A 16,085-nucleotide genomic window follows, 5' to 3' on the forward strand; every position below is an offset into this window, starting at 1 on the left:
TATCTTGATGTAAATACAGGAAATATAAAGGCCTTACTCTCTAATGTTGTATTTTCTTTACAGTCAAATACTATTGAAGAACGTATATACTATGTAAATTGATTATTTGGGATAAACCTTTTCATTCAAGACTTGGACAACTTTATGTTTATAATACATTGCTTTTAATATATGTTTGTGAATGAAATGAAATAACTAAATCTAAAGTGGTATCGGTGCATGCCTTGTAATTGTGGTGAACTAGCAGGTGCAAATAAGGCGGTATTATGTGGGAGAGGAGGATTTTGCAGAACACTGGAATGGATGGAACAGCGTTGAGCTGAAATAAAGTGAGCCAGCAACATGTCATTTTAGTATATAGCAGAAATTAAAACACAGCACAAATAATCGACATCAGCAAGTGGGGCCTGCCACAGTGGGACTAATATATTTGTGTGTGGCACCGTCGCTGCTTCTAAAAATTGGTTGCTCCTGGGTATGTGGACTCGAGAAATCAATCATCCTGATGGGCTGGATATTACAGCTTGCACGATTTCATTTTTTTTTTTTTTTTTTGCATTCCACTATGACACAAATATATCATCACTTACTAACGTACTACATCCTGGTGAAAATCTGCCATTTGTTCAGTTCTGCCCGTTAGGAAAGGACTTGTGTGTGAACACATGCTCTGTAACATACGCTATATGTGAAGGCTCCATTGTGCCAAATTGTACCCAGACTTGGTCAACATGGGGTATTAAAATTGGTTTTACGTAAAGATTAATTGGTGCAACGTGACATGATAAATATATCCTGTGAAGGAGGGGGAAAAAAAAGGCTGAAAGTGGTGTTGTATGCATATGCTGGGTCTTTACCAGAGGCAGACAGAGTACACAGCTTCATTACTTGAGTAAAAGTACAGATACCCCTTGCTAAGTTTTAATCAAGTAAAAGTACTGCAGTCAGATGTCTACTTAAGTAAAAAGTACTGAAGTACTTGTTTTAAAAAGTACTTGAGTATCAATAGCACAAGAGTACATTTTGCCACAGTGCTCACATTTACGTATAGAGACGTCCTACATGGAGTTGTGAAAAATGTCCACGGTGATGACGTTTTTGCTTTGGTAAACACAGCAAACACTTGAAGCGAACACTAGCATTAACATGTTCAGAAAATCGAAATAGTCCGGCTGCGAGGTGGGGCCACAGGTTGGCACATTCTCAGGATGAACCTGCCGCTTCTTCATCCATTGTTTCGTCTCATGGTTTCGGCGCTCAACTAAATCTGACCTTGGAGTTGTTGTTTAAGAAGAAGAAGTAACGGGTACTCACGGGTTGTGGATAGAAATGTAGTGGAGTAAAGAGTACAATATTTGCCTCTCAAATGTACTTGAGTAAAGTCATGAGTACTCCCCAAAAATTAGACTTGAGTAAAGTACAGATCCCTCAAAATTGTACTCAAGTAAATGTACTCCGTTACTGTCCGGCTCTGGTCTTTACTAACTTATCAAGTCACCTGAGCAAATTAATATGTTCTGATAAACTAATAAGTTAAACATTTACATTGCACTAGAAGGCTTCATTGTGAACAGATTGGCACAGACCAATTATTGTCTTGAAATGGGGGGGGGGTAGTTTGTTTTGCATGTTTTATCTTGTTGGTTTGTTGTTCTATTGATGCAAATAATAAAAAAACAATGTGATCAGTGTCACATAACAGTTTGTATTTAACAAATACAAATTGAGGTGTGAAAAAAATAGAATCATACTAATGTGAAGGCCACCAGTTTCCCTCATTGTCTCAAAATGTACATGTTGTTCATAAAAACCCTTTGATTAAAGCCACAAATGTCACTCTTAATATGGACTGACATGCAACAAGAGAGGAACTTGTTGTAAAAGCATACTTCCTGGAGTTGTTTTTTTCCATTACTGTCATCAAAATGTCGTCAAACTCGAGCGTAGTAATGTCACCTCGACTGTTACGCTGAGATATGTCGACTGTGCAGCGATGAAAGGATCAGTTAGTACATGCCAATTACTTTGCAACAGCTACGGCAGCGTATCACCACACCACTAACTTTCCAACAGGGGGAAAAAAATGAAATGTTTAAGCTCTTTTTAAACAGTTTCACAGGGGAAAATATCGTTCATAACACTGTGTGTGTATGTGTTTGCACACTTGCTCAGTATGAGTTTATGTGCTTTTTACTTTCATGATGTGGCAAAGAAAATCCACTTCTGCTTTTCCCCCCTTATCTCTACAGAGCATATTGGTGTCTCTTAGTTGTTTTTGGTGTGATGCACCAAATCAGAGTTTAGATTCCTTCTTATCGATCACTTTCTAGTCCTCCAGCCAAAACGAGCACACACTCGCTGGTCACCTAATTAAATAGCTAATCTCCCCAATCACACGGCGGCAGCAGCCCGGCATATCTCGGCGTGCGGACACGGTCAAGACAACCTGCTGGAGTTCAAACAGAGTGTCAGAATGGGGGTAAAAAAGTGATTTAAGAGACTTTACACATGGCATGGCTGTTGGTGCCAGATGGGCTGGTGGAAGTACTTCAGAAAGTGCTGATCTGCTGGGAAACATCTCTACAGTTTCCAGAGAAAGGGGGTAAAAATATCCAGTGAGTGGTAGTTTTTTTTATTGGTAAAAAATGCCTTGTTGATGCCAGAGGTCAGAGGAGAATGACCAGACTGGCTCCAAATGATAGCAAGGCAACAGTTCCCCTGCAATAGCAATAGTGATAGTAAAGTACGCAGGAGACCATCTCTGAAGGCACGACACATTGAACCTCGAAGAGACCAGATGCTACTCCTGCTATTTAGTTGTGTAACTAATAATAATGTGTCCTTTCAGTTTATGCTGGAGACGATTTAAAGAATTAAAATCTCATGTATCAACAGGTCTAAATAGGAAATCTGTATTTATATACACTTAAAGGGACAATATGTAGTATTTATGGGTTTATATTACCCAAAATCCACTTTTGTATACATATTATGTGCTCCTGCATTGTCTAGTCGCTGTATAATATTCTTTGTTTCATTTTTGTAGTGTTTCAAAAAGTCATGTAAAATAACATGGTCGCGGGCCGCGGTTGCATAGCCACTGTTAGCAGCGAGACGCCATGTTTCTGCCGGAGCCTGTAAGGACAAACGCGAGAGAACAAATCAAGCGTCTCTTTACTTGTAGCGGAAGTCCCGCCTCCTCTCTCTCCGCTTCGTCTGCTACGGCCGTGGTAGCTCGCCCACTCGCTCGCCCTCTCCCTCACCTCACGAACCTCATCTGCTGACACGGAGAAAGACGACGAGGACGACATTTGACCAGCTGCGGATACCGTAGTGCTCAGGGAAGGGAGGGGGTGAGCAGAGCAGCAGATCTTTGTTGTAAATTTCAGCCTCTCCTCTAGATGTCACTATAAACTACTTACTTCCCCTTTAACAAAAATATAAACGCACAAAGAAAACCTTGTAGTTATTGTTATGTGACAAAACAGAGTAACTATCCAAAAATAACAGTACAACTTTATAAATAAAGTGGCTATAATTTGCGAGCATTAGGATCAATTTCGAAACAAAAGTCCTGGAGTAATGGCAGGAAGAACACAATGGGGGTCGATGAACCAAGTTCACAAACTTCAATAACGTGTGTGTCCACCATTAGCCTCACGCAGAGCGGTACACCGGCGACGCATGGACATCACCAGGTTGTCCATCGTAGCCTGGAATGATCGTGGAATGATGCACAGTATAGTTGTGTTGAGCTGTAACGCTCAACCCAGCACTCAGCATGCCAATGGCACGCTCCCTCATGAATGGTGACATCTGTGGCATATTGACAAATGACAAAAGTCCACATTTTGGTGTGCCCTTTTATTGACCAGACCATAAGGAGGTGTCTGTGTACTGGTCACGCATATTGACCACCACTCTGCCATGCTCCATGACTCTCGTGAGTTGAAATACTCAATCTGAGATTGTGAATCTGAGAAGTGACACTGGACTACTGGGTTTGAGCAAGAACGAATCATTCCATGAACAAATGCATCAAGAATCTGAGCGAAATTCATGACATTCTATTTTTGTTCACCATGTCAAGTTTGTGCGTTTTATATTTTTGTTGAGTATATATATATATATATATATATATATATATATATATATATATCGTTTTTCTAGTCTTTTCTAGAAGCTGCTTTACTCTACAGTTTTGCCATTCACATTCCATGTGCACTCATCTTTCATATTCATTCACATGCTGCCGGCACAGGAGTCAAGAATCAATGTAGGGTTAAGTGTCTTGCCCAAGGACACAGAAATGTTGACTAGCGGAGCCAGGAATCTGACCCACAACCTTCGAATTGAAAGGTAAAGGTATGATTTAGATTTGGGCACAAAAACACCTGGGTTAGATATAAACCAACTGAAGCTGCTGCACATGATGTCACACTAAAGAGGAAAAACGTACACTTATCCACTCTCTTGATAGGAGTCGATAATATTGACATCACGATAAAGACTCAAACAACTGCTTGATGGAAAACTTTCTTCCAACGACTGACTCTTAAGACCACGAATAAACAAGTTATAACTTTTGGTTTAATCTACACAAAAACCAATTGAACAAAACCACACCAAGTTGTGTTTTATGTAGCGGAAAACTATAGTCAAGTAGTTTATAACTCTGTAACTCGTGTTTACTAAAAGTCTATTTTTTTAAGTCGTAAAATTGAGGTGTTGTGCTTATATGTGTGTATATCTCTGAATATCAAGTTTATAATACAATAACAATCTCTCAGACGAACACAAAACATAAATCCCGCGCTGGTGCACAATTTGTCTACACTGCAGTACAAACAACTTCTTTAACTTGTGTAATTGCTCATTGCACATATAGATTTTTCAATGAAACGGTAATTATTGTCGAGGGAAATCCCAACAGTGCCATTACGCACACATAGTCTGTCGCTTTATGGGAGACAATTAATCACACAAACAATTGCTCATTTTCAAATATACCCTTAAGGTATCGTTCAGCCCCGAGGAGCCATATATCACGTCTTTTGCGGAGTAGTCAAATGTTGGAGAGGGAAAAAAAAAAAAGAAAAAGGTCAGATGAGGAACTCACCCATGGTTCCTCTCCTCCCATGACACACAAACAACAGCGCTGGGCCATTTGCACAGCGGCCATTTTGACAGGTCAGACAGATGCATGTGTAAATAATCAAATGAATGATGAATGAGTTCCATTCAGCTTCCTAGCTTCGCTTTAGGGTGCGTGCTGGTTCACTGTCATGCTGTCCTGACATACAGGAAATGAACAGAGCCATCGTTAATATGATCACTAACACCTGCGCTCTTCCTGCTGAGCCAAAATGGCTCCATGAACTCATCATCCTCTTCATCTTCTCCTCAGAAGAGACATTTTTCTGCCTGCTCTATAGTTTTACGTACCAATCTTCAGGCAATTATTTCTAGTCAATCCTCCTCTGCTTACGATATAATGTCACCCAGCTTTCCATCTTTGCTTTTCTCCCTTTTGCCGCAGTGTCGTGCAGGTCGTACACCTGGACATTAATCTGCCTCAGATGAGCAGCGCTCACCAGAGAGATCAAGGCTGCTTATCAGGCACTGGGCGAGATTAGGACACTCACTGTAACAGGGACATGGAGTTTTAAGAGAAAGATGTGAAGACTCCAGATGTAAAGAGAAGAGTATCATTACCTTCAGATGATAATAATGAAATGATGAAATCGAGAGCTGAGATGCTCGCAGTACATGATCAGAGGTGGAAAGAGTACTGAAATATTCTGCTTAAGTAAAAGTAACACTTTAGTGATAACATTTTACTTAAGTACAAGAAAAAGTACAGATCTAAAAATGTACTCAAGTTAAAGTGACTTACTTTACTACTTTTTAACAAGGTTGCCTTGTCTTTCCAAATGTGTTGACAAAATAAAATATGTAAACACAATGTGTCAAAATGGGTCAAAGGTCACAAATGCTTCAACTTTCTCACTCACTCAGGGACCTTAATTAATGCCAATTCACCTGTCCTTGTCGCTAACCTGTCCTCATCGCTCACCTGTCCTCATCTTTCACCTGTCCTCATCACTCACCTGTCCTCATCACTCACCTGTCCTCATCGTTCACCTTACCTCATCACTCACATGTCCTCGTCGTTCACCTGTCCTCGTCGTTCACCTATCATCGTCGCTCACCTGTCCTCATCGCTCACCTGTCCTCATCGCTCACCTGTCCTCATCACTCACCTGTCCTCATCACTCACCTGTCCTCATCGCTCACTTGTCCTCATCACTCACCTGTCCTCATCGCTCACCTGTCCTCATCACTCACCTGTCCTCATCGCTCACTTGTCCTCATCATTCACCTGTCCTCCTCGTTCACCTGTCCTCATCACTCACCTGTCCTCATCGCTCACTTGTCCTCATCACTCACCTGTCCTCATCGCTCACCTGTCCTCATCGTTCACCTGTCCTCATCGTTCACCTGTCCAAATCTTAAAAAGTACAAGTACAAGGAAAAACCTACTCGATTACAGTAACTGTAAGGAGTAAATGTAAGTCATTACTTTCCACCTCTGCACATGATGCATGAAACCTGACCTTCCTTTAGCTGCTTAACCTTTATTTTTCTTGCAAAAAATGAATACAACGGCGAGATCAAACTCAAACGAGTGGTGTCAATTCACACCTCCACACACCTCACCTCCACAGCTACTGTGCACCGATAAACAACGCCCGTGGAGAATATGTTTAATTTAGAAAATGGATTCCCCTCACATGCATCTTTAGGCCTCATCTCCAGGGTGGGACATAGCGAGCGAGCTCCATGGTAACACTGGTAATGTTCAGCACATCCTACTCCACAAATAAAGACGAATGTTAAGTAGACACAGCTTAACCTTCCGTCCCTCTTTTCTTTCATCTTCCATCCATCCTTGCTTGTACATTAATCTCTTTTTCTTTCCTTTTTTTGGGAGCTGAACACTCTCATCTAAGCACTTAACCTCCACTTTGCATAAGTCATTATGGCTGTCAGGAGTGTGAAGGCAATACGTTCCGCTCAGCATTCATCCATCCTTGTAAGTTTAAAAAAGCCCGACCAATTTTTACATTTCTTTGACTAATGAAGACCGAAGGAGCATCCATCTCTGAACCATCATTAATACATGTGACGAGCCCAGCACTTTTAAATACATTCATTTCACTCTGCACCTGAATGCTTTGGAGAATCTTTCTTCACTGGTGTGTTAGCAATGATACATTCTGAGATATTCTGACATTTTCAACATATTCCTTTTTTTTTGTTTTTGTTTTTGGGGGTGATGAGGATATATTGTTTAAAACACACTCGGGGAGAACAGCACTGTTTTATTGAATACTTTCTCCTCCTGTCAGCATCACTTACAGCAAATGTTTGTTCTGCCCGAATCAGTAGCAGAGGTGTATCTCTCTCTCCTGCTCCATCAATAAACAGAGAGCAGCACAACACTGGTACCTCACAGTGAAAACAGGAAACTCAATAGAGGCGCCACAGACTTTTTAGAAAAACATAGATTTTCCTCCAGCACTCCTGACAGATGCTGGAGTTAAAGTGTTTGCACACAGGTGGGACTCTGGAGAGCATGCTATGTCTGTCTGTCTGTGTGTGTGTGTGTGTGTGTGTGTGTGTGTAGTGCTGTCACCAGTGCATCAAACAGCTGAGCTGACAATCCTGGGTCACTGACTGCAGCCCGAGAACAACCGAGACAGACTTGAAGTGTCCTTTCTAATGATGAAACAACAGACGAGGCAGAGCTGGAGGAACCTAGAGAAGATGTTGGGTTTCTGCTGACTGCACTGCTGCACAAAGACTCCTCCAGAGTCGATGACAGGCTTCAAACTGAATGAAATCCTCGGCCACGGCGACAGAAGTGGAACAAGCATCATTAATTTATTTATTAGCACCTCTGATTGAGTTCCATCCTCGGTTGAACGAGAAATAATAGCCAGGGGTGAGCATATAGGAAATATAGATTATTATCACTGCTCCTACCTCAGCAGAAAACACATACCCAGATACACCTCTAAGCAAGAATAATTAATCTGAAGTGACTTCACGAGGATTGTTTCCCACCACCGTGGCCCACCAAGTGCCAACAAACCTGAGCCAAATTACAGAGACATATTGTCATTTGCCTAATTAAGGCGCACTCCTTTCACAGCCGAAGTGTCGGAAGGTTCCACTTCCTCTCATCATCACCATCATCACTTTCTGCACAAAGAGGCCAAAAAGTTAGACAGGCTCTTTCTGCAATCTCCAAGCTCATTGAGATAAAGCGTATCTCCGCACCTGAGCCATTCAACACACCCCGTAATAACAGTAATCACCTTCAGCACACATCTTTCTGCATCATTTAAGGCATTCTTAACTGGGGACATTCATCACGGAGGTGCTGCCGTTCTGCGGGTTGTGCTGACCTCCAGCGCTCTGATTTATTCACAACCGTCTCGTCTGCTCTCGTCTTTCGCTCTCACTGCGCGACAAAAAAGGGGAAGAAAAAGAAAGAAAAAAACCTCTTTTTAATTATGAGAATATAATTTGAAACTTCATCAGGCCTCGGTGGGTTAGTGGACAGGGTGACATCAGCAGCTGGCAGGCTCTCCATCCTGGGGTTTGGGTCATTCTTTAAACGGAGACGAGGGCATGTTAATAAGGGAGGTAAATAATAGTAGTTCAGCTCAAAGTGAACTTTGTGGCACTTAAATTATTCACTAGTAATGATCACACTCTGATGAAACTTTCCTTGCCACTTTTTTAATTTCTCCAACTTGCACTGATAGGAAGCCACAGAGTACATTGTGTGCATGTGTGTGTGTTGGATGAGATTGGTGTAGCCGTTAGGCACGCGGTGCATCATTATTTTGATTTTGTCCTCCTCTGCTCTAGTGACTCGTTGAGGCAGTGGGACCCCGACAGATGAGGGTGAGGAGGTACACAAGGACAGCTCTACCTCTGACAGCACTGTATTCAACCAATTATTCACCATCAGGGCTCGTTTCCTGCGACCGCGAGTGTTTTGTTTGCTCGGCTCCAAAAAAAAATATGTAGCAAAAATGGCGTGTCATCTGAGGCACACGCAGCAGAGGTTGTAAACATGTTTTTTTTTTTCCCTCTCCCCCTCCCTAAAGCAGGATAAATAAAAAGACTGCTGTTAGAAGATTTAATTCCGAGAAGCCTCTCTCTGGGGTCCTGCGAGACCCACTGCGTAAAGCCTTCAATTAGCAAAGAACGCCTTCTTATTTTGGCCAAAGTCACCCTGAACAATCAAATAATCTCGGAATTTAAATAAAAACTATCACCCTCAATCAATCAGGTTTCATTATCTCCCAAGTAATTTGCACCCCAGCCCCCAAACATGCAAGGAAATCGTCCTCTATCACACACATTGAGTACGTAAGGTCACCCACAAACACACGTGTGCACCTGTGCCTGCACAAAGAAAAGACAAACTGTCGACAACAATGGTTTATCCTGAAATGTTTTTTTTTTATTATTATTTCTGATCAGCTATGGAGCTGTTAGTGTTTGTTTTAACCACAGTTAAGAATTCAGTCAGTTGTGCAGGACTAACTATCAGATGAATCATGGAAGACGCATAGAAAGTTAAGATTTACTGCTTCTGGTCAGAGCTGAGCATCATCATTGAGATTTAAGCCCTGTTTATTCAACACTCGACACAGAGTAATGGAAAAATATTAACAGTGACTTTATTTGTCACTTAGTCAGTCTGCCATTTCTTCAGGATCTAAAATACTTGAACACAACAGGATAAATTGTCAACAATATCCACACTATATGAGATGAATGATGATAACATAATAATCAAATCAAATTATTTTGCAGTATTTTTGGAGTAAATATCATAGATATTGACTTGTCGAGTTAAACTGTGCATGTGCTGTAGCTGGCAGTGAGATGGGTTTGGCGTACACACAAATGGTGTCCCTGAATGACAATCTAATTTGTGTCTGCGTTTGAAAATCTTTAAATTGCTGTTTCCATCTTGGTTGGAGTGAAATTCTGCCCTCGGCCTCGTCAAAATCGCTCCATCCACAGTCGACGGCAGTTAAAGCGTTCCAACCAGGCAGGACGAGTGGCGGCTTTTTCTCCACTAAAACACACATTTTCACACTGCAGGAGCAATCTCCAACACTACTGCCCTGACCAAGGTCATTTCTGTTCAAACAGCAAAGCCCAAGATGATGCAGTGAACCCCAGGCTAACATTTCATTGCACTCCGTATCAGTAGCACTGGGTGGTGTAAACTACCTCCAGGCTTCAGCATCAATGATGCTATGGTAGTAGAGGTTACAGCTGAGCGTGCAGTTTTTTTTTTTTTTTTCGTTGTTGTTGTAAAGAAGCTCAGTGGATACTTCAGGTGCACTCATCTGGTCATCCGCTGTCAACCCCAGATGTCCTGAAGGTAGCGTTTCTCCTCTCTCAGCCCTGCCAGTGTCTTCATGGCCTCCAATTGATCCACGTGAAGCTCCGCTTTGATGATCTCGAGCAGCGTGTCATTCACATCCTTAGCCATGTTCTTTGCATCCCTGGGGAAGGTGGAAATAGTAGCCATATAGTATTAGGGAAAACGGGGGGAATACAAATTATATATGTGTTTGTAGAGACAACACTGTGTGTATTATGTGTGTAAGCTTATGGCGCTTTTCCACAACCCAGTTCCAGCACGGCTCTTCTGGGCATGCTTTTTTTTTTGCTTTTCTATTAGTGATACTACCTTGTACCTGGTACTTTTTGTGAGTTTATACCATATGTGACGTCACCGGCCACTGATTGGTCAGAGAGTGTCGTCACTGGAAGAGTCACGAGCAAGATGTCCGACATAAGAATCAAACCGAACAATGCCGAACTCTAGATCCGTTAAAAATCCTTAAGACTCCAACATTTAGCACGGAAATGTCTACAATCTCAATATTTAACGGAGGAGTCTGGTGTATTTAGGGACAGCACTGCCAAATCACAACTGCTTCAGACTTGTTTCAGGTCAGTGACTGTGTCAGACGGAGCAGCACTGAACAAATTAATTAATTATTAATTCATTCATTCATTAATTAACGGATTCCGTACACCCAAAATAACTGCTTTCCAAGTCACTAGTCAGCGTGTGTTGCAGTTTCATGCAGCCGTGCTAAGATGGCTCAACCTACATTGAGGAGGTATAGTATACCAAACCGTGTGCTGTGCTGGAACTGGGGAGTGGAAAAAAGCCCCAATACTTGTACACTGCTACTTTGTAAAACCAGCAAGTGCTGTTGCTGCCAGTCCAGAAGTGCATCTCAGGAGGAAATTGCTAAAATCTCTATCTTGCTGCTGCTGCTCCAGCATATTGGAGAAGATCCATCATCCAACAGTGATTTATTTTTTTATTTTTTTACTGAAGAATTCAAACAGTTTGGATGTTTTTTTTGTTTGTTTTTTTAAAGAAAATCATTTACTGAAATGTGAGTGAGGATGTCTGGCGGTGACTGGGGACCAAGCAAACAAAGAATGTAATTTGGCAAACGTATAGATGTCGATATACATGACTTGACTTGACGCACAAATGTCTGTGTTTACCGCCTTGTTGTCTTTGCGCTGGCAGAAAAACAATATGCTACGTTATGGAGCAGGAGGAGGAAGGCACTGTATATACAATACATGCTGTAAATATTACAAGCTGTACAAAACGTTGCATCAGTGTAGGGACGGCAATGTGTTGTTTATACCTAGAAAACTATAACTATAAGGGATACACAAGTATGATTCTCCCCTGTAACACGGCCTCAAGCAACAGCTACTATATATTTTTCACAAGTTTCCAAACAGAGATGTTCACTGGCAGATGTGTAGGTAAAGTCCGCGTGGCTGTGTCATGACTCAGTGTTATTTACTTCATCCAAGGAGGAAATGTTACCTTTTTGTCAGATTGTCAGTTGTTGTTTTTTTTGCATTTATTCGAAAAAGAAATGCAACGGAGATCACGATGGAAAAAGTCAGGCACATATAGAGTGCAGATCTAGATAATGAACCGAAGTGTGTCACCAAGAATATGTATTCTAAAGAGGGCAAAAAAGGGGGGTTGATTGCTGGTTAGAGCAAGGTTATTTTACAAGTGCTCAACCAGCCTGATCTTTTGTGATAAACTCTTAGAAATAGCATTTCCGTTATTTATTTTGATAACCATAATTATATTACCAGAAATACACTCTATATTTAAGCTCAAAAAGGTTATTTAACTGTATTTGTAGATTGCAGTAAAGTAGTGTAATAAGTGTGTGACTCAAGTTTCTTGGCAGAGCTCAGGAAGCAGGAATTGGACACGAGACAACTTTCATTTGGAAACACTGCTTTCATACCAGGGATTCAAAAACGCAATATTCAAATGCATGCTTCATGAAAGTGACCGCTTTAAAAGGTAGAACTGATTACAAGTGTTGCATGTGTCTTTAGCTTGTTCATCTATGCAATTAAGCTTCATTAACTTCCAAATACTATTAACAGTGCATCAGTATTAACAGATTCTTAACAGTGATCAATTTCATCATGTCTGGAAAGGGGTTCACGTGAGGTGCAGGCTGTTGTGCAGGCTCGGAAAATTAGTTTGCCATATTATTTTTTTTTGCCGTTTTCAATTTGCACTCTGTCCTTGGTTGAGGAAATATTCAGGCCACATTATTATCCAGGGTTTCTCCCTTCTTACTTTTCTTTCAGCTCCTGTGAAAGGCTGTCAGTTCATTTTATCAACCCTGTAGAAACTCAGATGGGCTGAGAAGTCGAGGTGGTGTGTGTGTGTGTGTGTGTGTGTGTGTGTGTGTGTGTGTGTGTGTGTGTGTGTGTGTGTGTGTGTGTGTGTGTGTGTGACACATGAAAGTTCATTCAGGTCTCTCTGTCCCATCTTGCAGCTCCTGCAGTGAAGGCTCCAGACTGTCACATTCAATGCAGCCTCTCATTTCCGCCTTAGAATTACAAAGCACGTGCCACATCTGCACTGCCAATCACCTGTGGTGGTTTGTGCCGCTCACTGACTCGCCATCAGTCGATACCCCTGATGTCATCGGACATTAATTCCAATCAATCACACTGTGAAGTTCTCAAAGAACTGCTGGGAGATTATGTTCTGCGGCACAACAAGTCAACAAAGTACCTGCACACTAGTGTCTTGTTTTACAGTAACTACTCCAGAAGTATTATTAGTCTGTGAAGCTGTTTCTAAATAGACAACAGTGCCCATACTTTTTTTTATTATACAGATCCTATCAATGAGTGCAATGGTGTGAGACACTGATATTTAATATAATAGACTTTCTATAACAATCGCGCTCAGTGGCACAGAAGAATAAGATCTGAATATGCACACGATACCTGTGAGGCTTTTCATGGGATTTGTTGACTGTAATAGAAATACATTTAATCGTAACCCTTATCCGTTAAATGTTGAAGCACTTAATGCTTTCTATTTCCTTGTCTATGTTAACTGTATTGTGTAATGTATTGTACTACATTTCAGTGTTAGTTTGGCCAAAACCCTTTCATAGCATAGATATTCTATTTCAAGAGGCTCCTGCAGTCAGTCTGTTGGTGGATATAAAGACTGGCTCATTATTTGACAGTCAGCCTGTTGGTTGATATAAAGAATGGCTCATTATTTTACAGTCAGTGTAATGAGCTCTTCCGTGCACAGTCAAATATAAGATTTCTGTAAACTACAAAAACCCTATTTGATATATATATATAGTATCTGAACACAAACAAGCCAGAACATGACACAACTGTGTCAGGTGGATAACGGAACGCGTGAAAAATGGCAGGAGAAAACATCTCACAAAAGACAAATGTTTTTGTCACTCTTACCCGCAGACATAGAGGCAACCGCTCTGTTTGAGCAGGATATCTGTGACGTATCGGCCGTTATGCAGCAGGACGTGTTGGACATATCTGGGTCGAGTGGTTGAGGTGGTGACCTGCTCCTCCTCCTCCTCTTTCTCCTTCTGCTCCTGCTCATCTCTGGAGAAGCACACCTTGAGGTGGTTCAGGACGCCGCTGGACACAAAGTCCTCCAGCTCCTCTCTGGTAAATAAACAAACAAAAAAACACACATCAGAGAGTTACATCCAAACTTTGTAAAATCAAATGATTATACTGACATTCTGGTGTAATTGAGTCATTTCAAATCTTCAGTCAGAAGGGAAATTTAACAGCGAATGAGTTCAACATTGTGGGAGGGCATCAGTTTGTGGGTTTATTAAATACATAAATAAATAAATTAACATATCTATCAAGAAATAACCATGGTAACTTCAGCCAAAACGATGCCAAATAATTTGACTCCATTCTCACTGTTTATCCCTCATTTCCAACATTCCCTTAAGATATTTAGCAATAGCCATGGCCACCTTACGAGACATACAACCCCACAATATTTCCTACGAACACACACACACAAAAATCCTGTCAAGCTCAATAAAGCACAAGTCTGATGGGCTAAAAAAGAGGGCTGAACAAAACAGTATCAGACAACCAATACGTCTTGCTTAACGAGGAAAAGTGCAAAAAAAATGGAAAAAAAAATGGATTTCATAAGCAAGGTCAAGTCACTGTTATAAGCATCTTTTTACAATCAATCCTCCCAGCCTTGCAGTTTGGAATAACCTTGCTTCCTATCTGTGGTTTTGCTTGCCAACTGCTCTGTCTTCTGGTTCAGTGTTTTTACAGGGCCTGGGGTGGTTTTTTCAAGGGAGGGGGGAGGAAGGAGGTGAGGGAGTCGGATTTACTGTGGCTCGGAGCATCTTGTGTAAAGCTAAGCAGTCGAAATGTGTGAAATACACACAAACAAACACACCCATAACAAGTTGAAGACGGTAGGTGAAGGTCTTCGCCTCAGGGGGTCTATGTGCGTTGCAGTAACCCCAAGACTAAAATATGACGTTTTTTATCCAGAACACACAAATGATGGTTCTGTGTGAATACTAAATTTAGAGAAATGTACTGTTGTCCTTTTACTCCGAGAAGAGTTGCTGCTTCTTCGACACTAATAACCTTCGATTGAAGACAGCGCTATTAAAAGAATTTTGATCTCCTGAGTGAGATGAGTGATTGTAAAAATCTGTTTGAACGCGAGAGCAACAACAAGAAAAACAAGGAGAAAAGTGGTGGAGTCCTGCTGTTTGAGGTCTGAATAGGAATCATGATTCACTAATAACCATATGAGCAGAAACTGGAGGGGACAGTTGACTCAAAGCAGCAGTCAATAGTTCCCAGGCGCCTCTGAACATCCACACACACAGAGCCTGTGGCAATATCCCGGACCCTCACGTGAACCCACCAGACACATTCTCCCCTACAGCATGAAATCGCCTGCCATAAAGTGGCTAGGAAATCGGAGGGAGGGGAGGAGAATAAGTGCTGAGCAGGGGAAAGGAGGAGGATGAGTTTGATGTGACAAGCAACCAGATTGGCATCAGCCTCTCACAGGGATGTTTGAGTGCTGCGGGTGATTGAGGCGGCTCGCAGAGCTTTGTTTGTTTTTCGCTGGTGGAAAATTCATAACAAGATCTGAACTTTGGGCACATCCTGCCTTGACAGTTTGTAATATTTATAAGCACCAAAAAACCCATTTGTGCGAGTTCAAATTTGAACTCCTACTTATGAACTCTTTTTTTTTTTTTTATTCTAAAAAATCTGGGACACTGAAAAGTAGTGATAACTAAGCGCCGCAGATTTCTCTATTCCAAGGCAACGTGACATCAAATTGCACTTAAATCCAGCAGAGATGAATCCAGGCAGGTATGTTGTTCTCATTCTGCTAACCTATTTAAATTAAGTACAGCTCTTCACAGGTGGCTCATAAAACACACACTAATTGCTCTGGTCAACACTGTGGGGGTGTTCATCAGAGAAGCCCACACTGTGAACAAACTCTGCCTACTACCTGGCTGTGAGCTGGTATTTAACTAAGGGATAGAGGGCACAGAGGGGAGCAAACTACATCCTCTGTGATCTATTCTTGTGTGATTACCAATGCTAATCCATTC

The 16,085-nt window shown here is 41.5% G+C and overlaps 1 protein-coding gene across 1 annotated transcript in view; it reads right to left on the bottom strand.

The window, feature by feature from the left end:
• Positions 1–9,586: 9,586 nt before the first annotated feature.
• The window catches only part of mtrr (5-methyltetrahydrofolate-homocysteine methyltransferase reductase), a 29,200-nt gene continuing 22,701 nt past the window's right edge, over positions 9,587–16,085 (bottom strand). The window contains exons 14-15 of the mRNA XM_083901994.1: positions 13,906–14,121; positions 9,587–10,604 (exon numbers count right to left, since the gene is read on the bottom strand). Coding sequence (XP_083758120.1) covers positions 10,460–10,604; positions 13,906–14,121 — 361 coding nt within the window. The 3' untranslated portion in view covers positions 9,587–10,459. The remainder of the gene's footprint in view (positions 10,605–13,905; positions 14,122–16,085) is intronic.

This window comes from Microchirus variegatus, assembly GCF_963457635.1.
Source record: "Microchirus variegatus genome assembly, chromosome: 15".
NCBI classification, from domain to species: Eukaryota; Metazoa; Chordata; class Actinopteri; order Pleuronectiformes; family Soleidae; genus Microchirus; species Microchirus variegatus.